Source organism: Engystomops pustulosus, chromosome 8, assembly GCF_040894005.1.
Source record: "Engystomops pustulosus chromosome 8, aEngPut4.maternal, whole genome shotgun sequence".
Lineage (NCBI taxonomy): Eukaryota > Metazoa > Chordata > Amphibia > Anura > Leptodactylidae > Engystomops > Engystomops pustulosus.
The window spans coordinates 22,435,893-22,454,545 of record NC_092418.1 but is presented as its reverse complement, the minus strand read 5'-3'; the positions used below and the strand labels follow the sequence as shown (position 1 = coordinate 22,454,545).

The 18,653-nt window shown below is 45.6% G+C and overlaps 1 protein-coding gene across 2 annotated transcripts; it reads right to left on the bottom strand.

Annotated features, from left to right (window-relative positions):
* Positions 1–19: 19 nt before the first annotated feature.
* Positions 20–14,434, bottom strand: JPT2 (Jupiter microtubule associated homolog 2). 2 transcript variants are annotated; one of them, XM_072120264.1, is made up of 5 exons: positions 14,273–14,434; positions 6,794–6,942; positions 4,392–4,531; positions 4,198–4,249; positions 20–2,339 (listed from the first exon to the last, which is right to left on the bottom strand). In XM_072120264.1, the coding sequence occupies exons 1-5, from the start codon at positions 14,326–14,328 to the stop codon at positions 2,158–2,160; spliced, it is 579 nt and encodes a 192-aa protein (XP_071976365.1). In that variant the 5' UTR covers positions 14,329–14,434; the 3' UTR covers positions 20–2,157. The 2 variants fall into 2 exon arrangements, with proteins under 2 accessions (XP_071976365.1, XP_071976364.1); XM_072120263.1 differs by lacking the exon at positions 14,273–14,434 and adding an exon at positions 10,255–10,400.
* Positions 14,435–18,653: the final 4,219 nt, after the last annotated feature.

Genomic DNA, 18,653 nt, shown 5'->3' with positions numbered 1-18,653 from the left:
CGAGGGACACGAGGCAAAGTCATTAACAAAATACACTGTTTATTCAGAGGAGCAATAAAACAATAAAAATGGGATCAGTTTGAGAAATGCAAGAGATGAAGCCCCCGCTAGAGCCGAGCCGGGGGGCTGTACATTCACTGTGTAAGTGGACCTGCCCCCCCAAGGTCCATGGAGACGCAGAGTCACAAGATGGGGGGGGAGTGTTGGGCCTAATTCACACTCTGTCCCTGGCCCAATCACAAACTTGCATGAACCAACTGCTTCCTGCAAAAAGAGCGCCCCCACCTGTCCACAGGCTAGAGCTAGTATTACAGTGAAGAGAGGAGCTGCAATACTACACCAATCCTGTAGGTGGAAAGCAGCTGCTTTTTACTTCTACTAGACAACCCAAAGGGCTTTCTCACACAGACTATGTCAATCTCAGGCAGGAATTGTAGATAATCATGAAGCTGGGAATCCGGGACAATGGACAGTAGTGATTCAGGGAAAACATGGCCGATTATAAGCGCAAATCCCCCTGCTAACAGCAAACCGTGTGTAACCACAATAACCGTGTATCCATAGGGGGCAGAGGTCAGGCCTGTACAACAGGAAACACTATGGAATCCAGGAATCAGACTAAAGAAAGGATAAGATGAGTTACAAGGGAAGGGGACACTAAAAAATGGGCGAAAAATCTAAAATATCTAAATATGAAGTATCCTACAGAATAGTTGGCAAACTTGGGAGCTGTATAAGATCAGCACAATGGTGCGCCCCCTCTAGTCTGTGGCTTGTGTCTGGAATTGCAGGTCGACTTAATTCAATAACTCCTGTAATACCAGACACAGCCTGAGGACTAGAGTGGCGCTGTACATGATTTACACCCTTCCAGTTCCCTTTTCCAGGGTTCGTTTAGGTGACAAAGGCCCACCCCACCCCCCCCTCACTTCAGAACATCTTCTATTGATTTATAAGTGCAAGGAACATGATCTTGACCCTTTCTTCATGATGATATTGCACAAATAAGTGCCCCCCCCCACCAGTAAACTGTTTTCTGGTGTAATTTAAAAGGAGCTTTTCAAGCAAAAACTTGCATTGTCCCTGTTGCCCTGGACAGGAGGCGGAGCATAATAGGGATTCCTGTGTCATGCTCCACCCACATTACATATTGCACTGTTCCTTTAGCATGCATGTCCCTTTAAAGACTCATTTAGCAGGAAAGTAGATTTTGCAACAAAATTATGTCCCTCAAAGTGGCTGCCGACTTTGGAAACCTTTACTAACACCAGCGCATTGTATTGTTCGTAGGCTGGAAAAGCGGAGACATTGCCCTTAAAGGAGACCTACCATTTGATTTCATGCCTTGTGAACCAAACATACTACCAGGCTGGATACACGTGTGCTCTGAACATTCCTTTAAATGATTATATTTCTGAATATTTCTCAGGCAGATGATTTAGGGTTTGTCTTGTCTGCACCTGTATGGGGGGGCGGGTGCGAGCACCGATTATAGAGGGGCCTTTTAAAAAGCTGAGGTGATCAGAAGGCAATATAATAGGTAACAGAATCAGCAGAGAGACCTGGATGCGCACCACAGGGTTAATTCGTCAGCATGATGTCATTATTACTGCTCTACGTTGTCCTCTCAATGCAGAGAACTAAAATAGGGTTTTGGGGGACATGTTGTATTTTTTGGGGATTATATCATGTAGTGTTTGTTATACATTTATGGGCCCTGCACTCACCAGTAGGGGGAGCTAGCTGTATACTGATTATTCATTGAGCTCCATAGTAACATAGTCTACAATATGCTCCCTCTAGTGGTGACAGCAGGCTCCCAACATAATAGAGTCTCAGTCACTGGCCCATACAAGGGATTTGGAGCTCTGTATTGGGAAGAGTGATGCCCTGTGGGTCTGTTTGATGGGACCTCACATTATAGAGCTGCTATTATGGTCTATGTAGCATCTACATATCACAGCCAGATACAGATCTAAAGGGTAAGGATCACATCAAACACCTTGTGATCTGGGGGGACCCTAAGGTTACCCATTATCACCTCAATTTTTGGATAAAACACGAGAGGTTGCCTGTAGTCCTCGTCGGATGACGACTTCCACTTTCTACCCTGAGCCGGATGTTCGGATCACTCTGCTGATTCTGGTCCATTGTAACTTAGTAAAAAGTGACGCTGGATTTGCCACCAGGTGGGTTCAAGACTCTGTTGTGACATCGAGGCCGGGGACCGAGATGTGGTTCGTGGGCCGCGAGGGCCGGGTCGGGCACTGCTACTTTTTCTTCTTTGGCAACTGGTGTTATTTTCTCTTCTGGTGCTGGAGCTGGAGGATCCGGTTTCACTGTAAGGAGAAGGACACGGAAGTCATTCAGAGACATGGGTCACCATTAAATTAGGGCCTCTGTACCTTTAAATAAGATGCGTCTCCACAGTAACAGACTACGAACAAACCTTGAATAGTCTGACCCGCCCATCTGTTCCCTTACACTTATTTGGTTGGTTAGCAGGGGAAGGGGACATGACAGCAGACGCAATGTAACTGCAGGGATCACCGCAGGCAATGATAAAGCGTTCCTGTTAAAGGGGTCGGCTGGAGGTTCAAAAACATGACTATTTTCTTCTAAAAACAAATCCTCCCCTGCCCATGGGTGGTGCACCATAGCTCCAGTCATTTCTATACAGTTGAGCTGCAATACCGGCACACACCATGGTCAGGTGTGGCGCTGTTTTTAGATAAAAGCAGACATGTTTTTAACCCCTTAACGACTTGGCCTTTTTTAGTTTTTTCACTTCCATTTTTCACTCACCAGCTTCAAAAATCTATAACTTTTTTATTTTTCCACATAAAGAGCTGTGTGACGGCTTATTTTCTGCCTAACAAATTGCACTTCATAGTGACGGTATTTAATATTCCATGGTGTGTACTGGGAAGCGGGAAAAAAATTCCAAATGCAGTGAAAATGGTGAAAAACCACATTTTTGACGTTTTCTTGTGGGCTTGGATTTTACAGCTTTCACTGCGTCCCAAATGACATGTCTACTTTATTCTTTGGGTCGGTACGATCACGGGGATACCAAATTTGTATAGGTTTTATAATGTTTTCATACATTTAAAAAAAATTAAAACCTCCTGTACAAAATATTTTTTTTTTATTTTGCCATATTCTGGGGCCAATAACTTTTTCATACTTTGGTGTATGGAGCTGTGGATAGTGTCATTTTTTGCGAATTTTGATGGCGTTTTCATTACTATAATTTTTGGGACTGTGCGACCTTTTGATCACTTTTTATTAATTTTTTTATATTTTTCAAAATGGCAAAAAAAATGCCATTTTCGACTTTGGACACTATTTTCCGTTACGGGGTTAAACATAGTGAAAAAACATTATCATATTTTGATAGATCGGGCATTTTCGGACGCGGCGATACCTAATGTGTTTATGATTTTTACTGTTTATTTATTTTTATATCAGTTCTAGAGAAAGGGGGGTGATTTGAATATTTATTTTTTTTTTAAACTTTTTTTTATTTTTACTTTTACTATTTTTCAGACTCCCTAGGGTACTCTAACCCTAGGTAGTCTGATCGATCCTATCATATACTGCCATACTACAGTATGGCAGTATATGTGGATTTTACTCCCCATGCATTACAATGTGCATTTAGAACATTGTAATGCATGGGTTAAAACGAAGTAGCCTCGGGTATTCGGAACACCCGAGGTTACCATGGCGACGGATCGCCGCTCCCCGTGACGTCATCGGGGAGCAGCGATCCACGACAAGATGGCGGCGCCCATGCGGCGCCATCTCTTTGAAGCCGCCGGCAACATTGCAGGCGGCGATCGAGGTGAAAACACCCGCGATCGGTGCTAGCAATATGCAGCAAAGACTTAGCGGCTATGGAGAGGGCTCGGCCCGCGAGCCCTCTCCATGCACCGGGGCTAGTACGGCGCGCGTCGGGAAGGGGTTAATAAATTAAAAAGGGACAATTTCCTGAGGATAGGCCCTTGTATCAAATTACTGTGAGTTCCACCTTCCATAATGCAACTGCTGTGATCTCTTCATTGCTCACCAAACACCGCTCCATACGTTGTACAGTGGCCGTTCATGGCACTGCAGCTGGACTTCTGCTTAATTTATACCTTGTGTATGAATTTGGGCATTTACTTATCCATTGCCGTGCCTGGAGGTACTTACCAGGTGCTGGTGTGGTCTTTGCTGGAGCTTCCATTTTTAAGGAGATATTATCCTGTAACACAGAACACAGCAGTGTTACATAAGTTACATTTATAGTAATAGAAATAATCTAAGAAAGACAATTCCTTCCACCTCCCGGATACACAGAATACTGATCCCACATGATGATGCAGGTGGGTAACGCCGGTGGGTACCTTGGGTTTATTTGGATGTGCCTTTGGGCTTGTCAGCAGCTTTGCATCACCGAAAATATCGCTTCCCTTCCCTCCTGGTGGGTTCTGCCGCGCCGGAGATACAACAGGTTCTGGTTGCTGGAAGATGCTGGTCTTTCCACCTACATGAAAAAGTGGCAGACAGGTCAGTATGATGGCACCACGGATATTATACTTTGGTAAGTAGACAGCGCCATTCACTGTGTAGTGGTCAGACCAGGTTACTGCAGATCAGTTGCTATTGATTTGGAATATGATGGCGCTATATAAAGATTATTATTCATTTTCTTGGGGTTGCACTGCAGTGACTCGGATCGGCCACCACACTAAGAGCGGCGCTGTCTACTTGCTTTTCCATGTCGGATCGTCACCAATCTACATTTTTACCCCGGTGAAGACAGAGCGGCTTTTTTCACTGTAAATTGTGTTGCCGGTAATTGGGAAATCTTGGTGTATCTGTGAGGTTCAGCATTACTACTCGCTCAGTGATCACTCCTGCAGTGGGAGGATTTATGATGGCGGTGTGCGGTGTGTGACCTGCCGGCGCCCTCTGTGGGTGACGCTGTAAATCTGCCGCCTCCTTACAGCTCCCATGATATTTGCACATCTGGCAGGTTCCTGGATATGTTTGTATTATACCCGCACCCCCCCCCCTCCTCCGCTGACATGGGAGAAGCGCAGCTCCACGGGGACACGATACCTGCAGCGCGCCAGAGGATGAATCACGGGCAGGACCCCCAGATTTATCATTGTTATATTCTTCTGACTCGCCAACAGGAGGAACGAAATGCGTCACTCGCATCGTAAAAAGTGTTGTCAGCCTCTCCCACACACCAGGGATTATCCGCACTATGTAAACCTCGGGGCGTCCGCAGCCAAGGAGGAGGCAGGGAGCATCTCACCAGTGCCAGCTCAGCACAATCCTCCACTACCAGGAAACCCCTCACTGCCTGACCCCCGACCTCTCCTCCCGCTGCACCAGGGGAAATACACATTACATGTATATTACATTACTTATCCTGTATTATACCACAGAGCTGCACTCACTATTCTGCTGCCGGTGCAGTCACTGTACATACATGACATTACTTATCCTGTACTGATCCTGAGTTACATCCTGCATTATACCCCAGAGCTGCACTCACTATTCTTCTGCTGGTGCAGTCACTGTGTACATACATGACATTACTTATCCTGTACTGATCCTGAGTTACATCCTGTATTATACTCCAGAGCTGCACTCACTATTCTGCTGCTGGTGCAGTCACTGTGTACATACATGACATTACTTATCCTGTACTGATCCTGAGTTACATCCTGTATTATACTCCAGAGCTGCCCTCAATATTCTGCTGCTGGTGCAGTCACTGTGTACATACATGACATTACTTATCCTGTACTGATCCTGAGTTACATCCTGTATTATACTCCAGAGCAGCAGTCACTATTCTGCTGCTGGTGCAGTCACTGTGTACATACATGACATTACTTATCCTGTACTGATCCTGAGTTACATCCTGTATTATACTCCAGAGCTGCCCTCAATATTCTGCTGCTGGTGCAGTCACTGTGTACATACATGACATTACTTATCCTGTACTGATCCTGAGTTACATCCTGTATTATACTCTATAGCTGCACTCACTATTCTGCTGCCGGTGCAGTCACTGTACATACATGACATTACTTATCCTGTACTGATCCTGAGTTACATCCTGCATTATACCCCAGAGCTGCACTCACTATTCTTCTGCTGGTGCAGTCACTGTACATACATGACATTACTTATCCTGTACTGATCCTGAGTTACATCCTGCATTATACCCCAGAGCTGCACTCACTATTCTTCTGCTGGTGCAGTCACTGTGTACATACATGACATTACTTATCCTGTACTGATCCTGAGTTACATCCTGTATTATACTCCAGAGCTGCACTCACTATTCTGCTGCTGGTGCAGTCACTGTGTACATACATGACATTACTTATCCTGTACTGATCCTGAGTTACATCCTGTATTATACTCCAGAGCTGCCCTCAATATTCTGCTGCTGGTGCAGTCACTGTGTACATACATGACATTACTTATCCTGTACTGATCCTGAGTTACATCCTGTATTATACTCCAGAGCAGCAGTCACTATTCTGCTGCTGGTGCAGTCACTGTGTACATACATGACATTACTTATCCTGTACTGATCCTGAGTTACATCCTGTATTATACTCCAGAGCTGCCCTCAATATTCTGCTGCTGGTGCAGTCACTGTGTACATACATGACATTACTTATCCTGTACTGATCCTGAGTTACATCCTGTATTATACTCCAGAGCAGCAGTCACTATTAGACTCTATATGTGCCACATCTGACCATATAGACATTACCTGGGGGGTTGGATCTCTTTGGCACGTTCTCCGGCTCCGCAGGCCCCTCAAAGATATTGGATGACATCTTGTTCTGTCGCCTTGGTGCAGCACCCTCGTCTGAATTCGCAAATATACAGCTCGATCCTCCACCCGGTGGCTTCAAGACCCTGCAGGATGAAAAGGGAACAGGTCACCAATATTGCAGTCAACAAGTGCTCCCCTGCAGGCTCTGGAAATGAATCATTCTCCTTCCCCCTCTTGCAGCTTAATATATTAACGTCCCTTTAAGAAGGAGTCGTCTCATCTATACTGCCATGTAATGTGGGATCTCTGACGAGCCAGGCAACATGCGATTTCTAACTCTGGACAACCCCTTTAACACAAAGAGCTAAGAGCACAGCAGTGCGAGTATCAGATTCCTCGTAATATTTTTCTACCTTGGGAAATACATTGTGATCATCACCGGTCAGACATATATGCAAGCTCATTCGTCATAATTGTGTCATTATCGTGTTCCAGTTCCCTATTTTCAAGATCTCTGCTGCCAGCCAGTGAAAATACACAGACAGGCAAGGGCTACTTACAGGCCTAAGTACCCTGATCAGTACAAGAATTCTGCTATGTTTTCATTCACTGACAGCAATCGGGTCCAACAATGTATGCTAGCTATTGCCCTCTGTTATCAGCCACTAGAGCCTGGAAATAGAGCGGCTGCTCACACACATAAAAGTGACATTATCTGCCAGGACAAAAGTCATCAGGAGCTGAAATCCTAGTGCAGACTGCGGAGCGATGTGTCATCGGGTAAAAGGACCTCCAGATATTAAAAGCCGAGGAGAAGATCGCTGCCAACACACAAGTGTGGGGGAGGGGGCGGCTATGAAAACATCCCTCGTATCAAGTCCAGCGACAGCAGCGGGACTGATAGGACTTACTGCAGGATGTTATCAGCAATACTCAGGTCACAAGCCCAACTCCCCCAAAATAAAGGGGAATAGACAAATGCATATAAAATAATAATAATATAAAATATGCATAACCAGTATAAAGACCTATATGTTCTCCGTAATCCAACTACTCAAAACTACAGATCCTCCCCTAAAAAAATACCCCCCACACTAATACTAATAATAAAGATCTATGGGATAAAAAAAAACATATTATTTGTACGGAACAACAGAGGCCGCACAAACAAAAAAAATAGCGCAATAGCAAATATGCAATATTCTAATGGGATCATTAGAAAATACAAAGTGTCCTGTAAAAAAACAAAGCAAGGAAAAGTAAATGGAAAAATCATATATAATAAAACAAAAAAACAGGTAAGTGTAAACATCTCCCATAGGTGCAGCGAGGCCATTACATCATAGCGAAGCGCAGCGGCCACACGGACATGAAAAATCCTGTGCATTCCAGCTATTTACACAGGAAAAGGCTCTAACGTCTCCCAGCTGCTGCTGTGGGGGTGAGGGGCCCACGCCGGGGCCCTACAAGGTCTCTAATAGATGGACGGAAGGTGAGAGGAATTCTATTTCACACCATAAAGATTCATCTGTGGGTGCAGGGCATGCTGGGAGTTGTAGTTTTCCACAGTGAGGGGGGCAGTGTTGTAGGGTACAATAAGTACATCTGGCAGGGCATGCTGGGAGTTGTAGTTTTCCAAAACCTGGACAGCGAGGTCCTTGAAGGATTCATGTGATAACATATTATAGAAGACGGACTTACCTTGTGTACTGCTACCCCTGGAGAAGCTCAGCAGTAACGCCCAGCGCTGAAGCCCCCCCTAGTGTCTAGTGGGGTAATGACATGTACAGGACACTTCCCCATGGCCCCTATATATCGTGGGCTTAGCCTCCATCGCTGGCCAACGCTCCAATGAAGACGAGTCCACGTCACCGACTACCCGGAGTTTTCTAGGTGAAGTGCGGGATCTCCAGGATTATCCTATTAAACCGATTTCCTCTCTTATAGGAAGAGATCAAGTCACTAAGCCAAGAGTCAAGTCAGGACAGACGTCCTCCATGATCACCTTGACCTTTAGGACCAAACATGCAGGGGGCTAAGGACCAACTTAAAGGACTTCCAGGTGCTGCAAAACTACAACTCCCAACATGCCCTGCCCACAGCCCATGGATACCGCCAGCTTAAGAACCAGATCAATAGAGAAACTCCATTACAAGATGAAACCTTTCAACTTAATTGACAGAAAGCAGGCGACCCCCGTTAACCCCTGCTGGTCCTAAAACATAACAGAGGGTCCCTGTGGGATGGATACGTCTCTGTGGTGACCTCTTCCTCAGCTCAGGGGCTCATCTGGCCTCCGCCATCCATTATGGCTAATGATGGAGACATTCCCCAAGTGTGTGGGCCCCTTAGACGAACACTTGTGGTCCCTGATGTGAACCCTTGACCTGGGAGATAATGGACACAGCAGGGGTCAACCATCTAACCTCTGCACTAAACCCTCATAGCAAAAACCACCCAAAAAGTACACAAACAATAGAGAGCGGGGACAGCACTCCCATACAATGAGCACAAGACACATGACCCCCCCCCCCTTATAGGAAACAGGAAAAACCTAAAAGCCTCCATTGTCCCCCCAGTCATCCGTCATGTCACTCGCAGGGATGAGCAGAGAGACTCTTAGTTGTCCGATACTTAGCGTTTAATTTGATGCTCTTGTAACGTTGTGTGTGCACTTTGTATTGTTCCTCAGTTGCTCCTCCTGGAAATGTAGACTTGTCCTTTAAGATGATCCAAGCTAAAAGGATCTACTGACTTGGCTCTTGGTTGACTATGACTATAGCTCTACGTTTTAGTTACACGTTTTCTCTTGTAGAAGGTGGTGATCAGTGTGGCCATCTATAAGGGGGTGTTTTGAAGTTTCCCTGATTGGACATATTCAAATCCGACATGTCTGATCCTATCATATTTAACAAAAGGGATTTAACATATGCACCACTGCATTGCTCAAGGGACCGTACAAAGTTCGATTTTCATCCACAGGGGAGGACACAACAATCTGGTGGGGAGACAAGTGCTGGGACCCCCACTGATCATGAGAATGGGGGTCCTGTTCTCCCTGAGTGATAAATCTAAACGGTCTCCTGTCGCTCCGCAAGCTTCTGCACTCTCCAACAATGTCAGAGAATGGAGCGGCAGGAGGAATGTGTGACCTGTCGCTCTTATACTGAGTGGGAAGGGGACCCCCCCCATTCTCAATCAGAAGAGGGTCCCAGCAGTCAGACCCCACCAATCAGATAATATTCCTCATTCCGTAGAAAGGGGATTACAACCAAAGTCCATTTTGACTCATGCAAACTCACACAACATCCGAGTGTGCAAGTGTCATGGGGTAGTTTAAAGGACCAACCACACAAATTATACTGAAACCCCCCACTTCTATACTGAACTTCCCAGCCCCGTTATACACATACAGTCCATGCATGTGCCCCGGATAAGATATTTTAACAAGAAACCTTTGTCTGTTGGCGTTCACCAGAGCCCAGAGGAGAACAACAAGCAGAACTGTTGACAAAGCAAACAGATGAGAAAGTTGTGAAACAGATGTCATCTCCATGAGGAATGAGCCTCGTCCAAAACCGATCCGTCACGGGGCGATCCTGCTGTGGCGGTGGTGGGGGGGTAGAGGAGGGTTATCTATAGGAATACACTGAGTCCTGGCCCAGCACAAGTCATGTGCGTCACACACTGCTGATACATCCATACTGGAGATCTGGGACACACGGGGGATACAATGTTGCGAATGTAGAATAGAAGTCATCAGGGTCCGAGTGGAATATGCAACAATATGCAGACAGATCAGACACAAAGTAATGGAGCGGCAGGGCATGCATGTACATTACCAGGCAAGCTGGGTACCAGAACCCATGTTCTTTAAAGGTGAGTGTCCCGGCATTCAGTACCACAATGTCCCCATGATAGGACAATGAACAATTCATCAGGAGCCCAAGTGTGAGAACACACTCCTCCACTGAGGTTGAGCGAACACTTGGCACAACACAAAGTCTTGCCAAAAACTACAATCATGGCAACAACATCGGGAGAGGAGGAACACAACGAAGCACCAAGTTTTATGGAAACATCCCCTTTAAGTAAGGGTCATTAACATTTTAGGAAAAACCATCCCGCCACGTTGAAATCTAGGGGCGCCAACGCGGTTTTACGTGCACTTTCCTCCAATATTCGGTGGTTTTGGCTCCTCTACGTGACGCGCCGACCAAGATTTCTTGCATTTTGCTAAAGCGGTTTTATATCTCAAAAAGGGAAATCAATAGCTCCCCGGGCAGCAGCGCTGAGAGGGTTAAATACGGAGCCACAAAATGCAAATAAAATGAGGAAGGAAGGTTTTCTGGAACTGGAGACTGTTGTTATATTCCAGTACAGCTCAGTATGTTGAGGTGCAATACCAAGCATAGCCATTAAACGATGTATGGCGCTGTGCAGGGAATTGGAAAGAGGCAATAAAGTGCCTGTGAATGCAAAGGTCTCTTCTAATAGATAATAAGTCCTCTGTCTATCCAGGGAAAGGGGATCAATGCAAAAATATAAGAATCCCCCTTGAATAGAATTAACCCTTAACAACACTGTGAAGCAGCGACCCAGCCTATAGTGAAAGGAATAGCAATACTGGCTTCCAATAGGAATTTTTGGCACGGCAAGGATGTAAATGTGGTCATTCATATGTATTTACCGGACAGCTAATCTCTCCTGACCTCCTCATTCACACGCACACTCAGTCTAGACGTCATGGACAGCGGATGGGGATCCCGTATCCATGAATCCAACACACAGGAGATGGTCCAATCACTGAGGAGCACCTCTTTGTTAAAGGTCTCATATCCCTTTAAATGGAACCTGTCAGCAGGTCCTTGCAGCTGGGCATGAAATGTCCTTTCTAGAATCTTTTAATGGGGTAAAATCTGGCGACAGTGTCCCTGTGCTGGATTCTGAAAACGCAGTGTGAACACAGTCTAAGCTCGTCCACATCTGCCGTGTAGAGGGTAATAGGTGGAAGACACCAGACACCCCCAGCGGAGAGCTGAGCGATGCTGGTGACATCTCCCCAAGCGTGAAACACGTTAACAAGGCGGCAGGTGAGGCCATTGTTCTGTCAGACGCCCGGGCTTGTCCGCAGACATACGAGTTAACCATCACAGCGCCGGAAACCACAACGAACACTGAACAGCTTTGATCTGACAAGCACCTGGAGCAGGGGGGTCCCGGGAGGTCATCACCTGCGTACGAGACCACCAACTACACATCCCCGAGACTTCTCCTGCGTTCCCCAATCCCTTACAGGCTCAGGCTTTATTAGGACGGACTGTATACACAGAATCCTCTGCAGTCCTCTCTCTCCGTGACAACTGGATATACATTACCCCTTTAATGAGCGTGCGGCGCCCCCCGGGCTTACATTATACCTGACATTCTGTGTACATAGGATGGGATATAATGGGAGACTTCTACATTCCTACAAGGGAGGACCCTACATGTGACTGGCATATGGACAGCGTTGTGTATACACTACTGAGAGGCCCTCAGGAGAGCCTGACACATGCACCCCCAGCCGCCAGTCATATTATACTATCAGCAGGTATAGCTCTGTGCACGACGGGCATTTCCTCACACTGCTGTGCACTGGGTGACTGCTGTATTGTTCAACAAGAAACTTCCGTCTGTCACACAAAGAACTGTAGAGCAGTTCAATTCAGAAAGCTAAGAGCACAGCAGTGTGAGGACACCCCCCCACAGTCCTGCTGCTACTAACAACTTAACCCGAACGTATGATTTAACATCGCTCCAAGGACAATACCTAACAGAGCACAGCAGTGTGAGGATAAGCTCCAATCCGGAAATATAAATCCATATTTCACAGTCCTGCTGCTACTACGAACATAGACAAAAGTCGGTTAGCCCAGATCTACATGGTATAGAATATATGGAGGAACCAGCAAACCCCTTTAATGACAGGTTACAGAAATTAACTTTATCACTTGGTGCAGGAACCCGGGAAGCTCCGCTACGGCCCAAAAATTGATCCAATTGCATCAGAACGTAATATTGATCTGTGATCCATCATGTAGCAGAGAGGTAACGGACAGCCGGGATCTGCCTCCGCGTGTCCTGACACTGCTAAGAATGTGTGCTGCAGGGGGCTGCTGGGAAACTACAACTCCCAGCATGCTCCCGGCTGTTAGGAGCAGTCCACACTGCTAAGAATGTGTGCTGCAGGGGGCTGCTGGGAAACAACAACTCCCAGCATGCTGCAGGCTATATTAGGGGCAGTCTGGAGAGCAGCTACCCCTTTGCTATACCTGTCGCTCAATCCCCTAGAGGTCAGGTTATCCCCGCCCTCTTCAGATAAGGGATAACAGTCAGATTATCATAATTCAGACAACTGCTTCCAGAAACAGCGCCATTCGACTCAACAGGTTATGGCCGGTATTACAGTCATCCTTGCGAGTAATTGGGACTGGAGCGGCTCAGTCTTTGACGTGGAGTCGTCACCTCGATTTGTATAAATTTGCATTGTGCTGTTCCTCTGTTAATCCTCCTGCAAACAGTTGGGCGTCTCCATCCCCCCTTGTTAAAGGGATGTATCCTTAAAGAGCCAGGTCAGAAATACAGGGAACTGTTTAAGCGCAACAAGACCCCTCTTACCCCCCAAAATGATCATTTAAACCCTCTCCCCATCTGCATTGAGCATCGATCCTTAATTTCACCAAATTTTATTTTAGGTTATGAAGAAGGATCAAGTCTATAGTAGATTTGTTAAGATTGATACATTTAAAAAAAATTTTTTTTTTTGGAATTTGAACATCACCCAGACTGAAGGGAGAAACCGAAAAGCCTGACAATGGCATCTGAGGCGGCTCTTACACCTTGTGCAGAACAAAGCCTGAGCCGGGGCGCAGCATCTCCGCCACCCGGGGGACAATAGTCTGCACATGGCTCCGCAGACACCAGGATGTAGCTACTTAACCGCTTCATGACCGCAACTTAATGGGGGTTGTAGTCCTCTGCACCATAAACCTAAATCACTTACAGCTTCATTTTCCCCAAAAAATAAGATCCCCACCCCCTGTACAGCATGGCACACAAGTGCATCTACATTGCTACAGTGTAAAAAAAAATATTTTTTTTGCAAAATTTTACATTTTTCATGCAGGATCGTAGATGACAGACAGAACGCATCGGTCACATGTGGAAAATCACAGCAAAATGCAAAAAAAATGATATAGAATTATAGAAATGAGCACAATGTTGTTATTTTAAGAATTATATAAAATGTTTTGTAATTTGAGGTTTTAATCCTGCAAAATATTCCCAAATTTCCAGAGATTATGGCAAAATCTTTGTGTCTATGGCAACACTAACTCCAGTCCCACCCTTCCTGCCCAGTACATGCAGATACCGCAGTCAGCCCTGCGCTCCCAGTGTGAACTGAGCCACTGCAGTATCACGTCTCCTCACCTAGAACTGGGCTTGTTACTGGTTTCCAGGCCCTGGAAGGTGTTGGTAGAAGTCATGTCTGCGGCTGCCTGCGGAGGAGCGTCCGGACACGGAGACACCGAGAGGCGACTGCAGCCGACAGAGGGGAAGCCCTGGGCAGAGCGGGCTGCTCGCTGATTCGCCAAACTCACTGTCTGTCAATGCCATCGTCCAATCAGAGTAGAAATCTGTAGAGAGTTCTGCCCTTCCCTTCCTCGCTGCTTATTGGATGGCTAATAACGTCGATCACCCCCGTTTGTTGGCTTCCCATTGGACAGATGATAGAATAAGGCGGGACTTTGAAATTTGAGTCACATAATGCAGATTCCGCCGTCATGAATGAAGGTGACGGGCAGCGCTGAAGGGGTTAATGTGAATGGAGGCGAAGCAGGAAGTGGTGAAGCGTCATTATCTTCGAGAAACAAACAGACAGAGAATGGTAACTCTTAAAGGGGAAGTTTAGAAGCAGTTTTATTTTATTTTTTTCTAATTTTACCCAGCATGCCATTGGTACTACAACACCCAGCATGCCTCGGTACTGGTACAACATTTCTAAGGGTCTGACATGTACCAATGTATATGAAAGGATTTATCAAATTTTTTAAAACAATCAAAACACTGAAAAGTTTTAAGGGGTTGACCCCAAAATGACACTAAGGTCCCTTATTGGACCGCCCACCGGACCCCCAAGACCTAAATAGCATGTCCAAGGAGTCTGGGGGCTTAGGTGACATCATCCTGAGTCTCATAGTCTGTCGCTGTTCATACAGCGCAACAACAGATCTTTAGGGACCCTTTAACTGCGCCCCCCCCCCCAACTGCACTGTGTGAACACAGCCCACAGTATATCCAGACACGCAGCCCACTTCTTGATACGTGACATAAACTGGATTTTCTGCCACGGAATTGAGGGCGAAAAATTTGCAGCATTTTACAGCAGCCAAAAAGCAATTAAAGTTTAAAGAGATTAAAAGTTTACACAAACTTTACAATAATGAACAAAGAACTTTATACTTTCTTCTCCACCTACTTATTATCCTTATTATTATTCCCTTACAATTTGCTGCTGAATATCCTCTTGCTAGTAACCATAAAGAAGCTCCATGATAGATGACATAGAAGTCTATGGAGAGGGGAGGGGGGGGGGGGGAGGAGCAGGGAGGTCTCCTACTGCCTGCAGAGGGGGATGGAGTCTGCCTCTACTAATTAAATGCTCAGGGATGTCCAGAATTGTACATGTCACCTACGTTCCATAAATAGCGCCCCTCCAGGCTACAGGTAGCATCTGGTATTGCAGCCATTAAAAGCTGCAATACCACACACAGACTGCGCACAGTTGTGGGCGCTATTTTCAGAATAAAAGCTGCAATCCCGATCCCTCATTTGGCTCCTGAAGGATCCCAATTGTTAACCCTTTATGGAATACTGTCTCTTTACGAGCTCAGATTCTGTAAAGCCACAAAAACAAAAAAAAGACACAAAGCAGTGCAAGGATTTCAATATATTTATGCACGATAGGAAAACAATACCAGGTTTTACAAATCCAAATTAACCCCCTTTGACCCCCCCCCCCCCGAAATCTGAACCCCTTTTTTGCGCGTGAATTAACAGCAGTGTTAAATAGCGACCACTTTTATTAAATAGCCACCCCCCTTCCAAAAAAAACAACAAAAACCAGCCCTTGGTTCACGGCTGCAACGAGTAAATAACTTAAAAATGTACAATATGATACAAAAACCCCAAAAGATTGTGAACCCGTTCTTGTCCTGCGGAGGTGAAGACGGTTGTGATACTTCTATACACTGTACACATTACTCTTATATATCATATTATATTACACTCAGATCATCCATAATCACTTATTAGGATTCTTATAACCCTTAGTAGAACACATTACACGTTAATCCCCCCCCCCCCCCCAAAAAAAAAGCGCAGTTATATTATAACATTGTACCTGAAGCCGACGCGTGGAGGACGGCGCCATCCTGTGGCTGCTGGATCATAAAGTAATAAACCCTATAACTGGCTGCATCCCATGGATTATCGGGCACTTGGGACAACCCTTCCCCACAAGAATGTGGTGGGTTTTCCTGGAACCTGGCAATCAGGGAGGGGGTTGGGAGAAGCAAAACCTAAACACATACATACCCCACTCTGGCTGCCAAATCAGGATTTCGGCACTGTCCCTGGTGGGACAAGCAATGGTCTACTCAGACAACAGGACGTCACTTCCTTTGGTGTCCCCTGCTCCAAGGAGACCACTCACTGGTAGAAGTGGGTCCCATGACCACCCCCTCTTCCCCGCCACCTGGAACTTCTAGCTGGGTGCAGTCCTGAAAACCAGAGAGAAGTGGGAACCGGGATCTGAAGTAGCATAAGCATCCTTTCATTTTTCCCACCTCTGCTCTAAATTCCTGGAAAACCCCTTGAGCCGCGTTCACATGTTGCATTTTGGTTCGAGTTTACATTGCGTTTCTAAACGCATTACAACAGCTGAAAAGAGGCAATTTGCCCAATTACATTACTGTTAAAATTAGCGTTTACAAAAAGCCACGTGTTAACGCACTTATTTTGTAAACGCAAAGGTTAACAGTAATGTAATTAGACAAATCTCCTCTTCTTAGCTGTTGGAATGCGTTTAGAAATGCAATGTAAACGCAACGTATGAACATGCCCTTTAAGGATATGGAACCTGTGGGATAGCTAAATGGAATCGTAGGCAGCTAAATGGGTGGTCTCAAATTTGATAGTTGTATCCTATATCCTCTTGATAAGAGGCGGGGGGGGGTCTGATTGCGAGGGTCTGAAAGATGAGATCACAACAACAAGGGTCCCCTTCCCGCCTACAAATGGACCTCCTGATGTGTATATATAGGATAGGAGAGCGATGCATATAACGGAGCATGACACATGGCTATTCTCAGCACAGACCCTGCACGGAGCAGCAGGATGTATACTTGATCTGACAATGGTGGAAATTAGCCCCCTGTTCCCGTGATTGGTAGTCAGATTACTTTACCCGACATTGGTATAGACTTTCAAGAATGGGAATCTGAACAGAACTCCCCCCCCCCCCTTCTAACTCAGACAACTTCTTTAAAAGTCCCCCCTGCTACAGCCCCTTCCATGTGATGCAGCCATTTGTAGGGTTTCCTTATTATACATCTATTAAGTCACTAGGAATATATAACAGGGGATATGAATATTTTTTTGCAATAATATGGTGCATAGTAACAATGGAGTTATGTCAGCTAGGAAAACTCTGCCTAACAATGACATCTAGAAATCCCCCCGACAACTCACATTCATGTCATATACTAAGGAATATACTTATCACCCCATCAGGGTGCGGGTCCCTGTACAGCAGAGGGCGCCTCCTTGTGCAGTTATAACAGCGATCCTAGAGGTTAGGAAGTGATGTCATATTTTTTTTTTTTATGGATAGGATGTAGTATTTATGATAGAGCAATTTATTTTATAGTAAGAGGTGCAGGGGGTCTTGACAAACCCAAAAGTTTTCAATGATTCCACATCAACGTGAAAAATAAAATAAACACACATTAGAGGGTGGATGCAAGAGACCAATGTGAATCCCAAATAACCCCAGTGTAGTAAAGAAAATCCTAGAATATCCAGAAAGGAAGAACCCACCTCTACAGAGAGACATGAACAAGCAGCTATCTCTCTCTGAGACCACCACAGAGGAAGTCATTGGGTGACAGCAACTTCTCCTGGGGGTCTCCAGCAAAATAAAGGCTCCCCCAATAAAGGGATTATCCAGGAAACATAAGAAACACAAAAAGGGATCTGTCAGGTAGACTGCAGCCAGTGTTAGGCATTGTCCCTGTGGAGAGGTACAAATCAGACATTTGTGTATGTTGTTAGTAGCAGCAGGACTGTGGATTAATATTCCATGATTGTGCTATGTAGGTTGTCCTCACACTACTGTGCTCTGAGATCTTAACATTGAGCTGTGCTACAGCCCCTGCCCTCTGCTCTTAACCAGAAGCCTACTACAGAGGAGAGGTAAGTAGCAGATCAATGCAGGCAAATTAGAGCACAGCAGTGTTAGGAGAACACTCCCAGAGTGCACTTGGAGAAGCTACAATCCTGCTTCTAATAACAACGTACAATTACACAGCTCTCCAGGGACAAACCCTCAATGTTAAGTGGTCAAAAATGACAACAAATTCTCTGTAAGGTGTAAAAGTAACATGAGAACATGGTATCCAGGACAATCTAGTGACTATTGTTCATAAAAGTGCATATTACTGTAGGATAATCTCAGGAATCTTCATAACCTACTGATTGTTCATCTGACATAATGTGTTCACAGATTACAGGGAGCGTCGACCACCCCAAT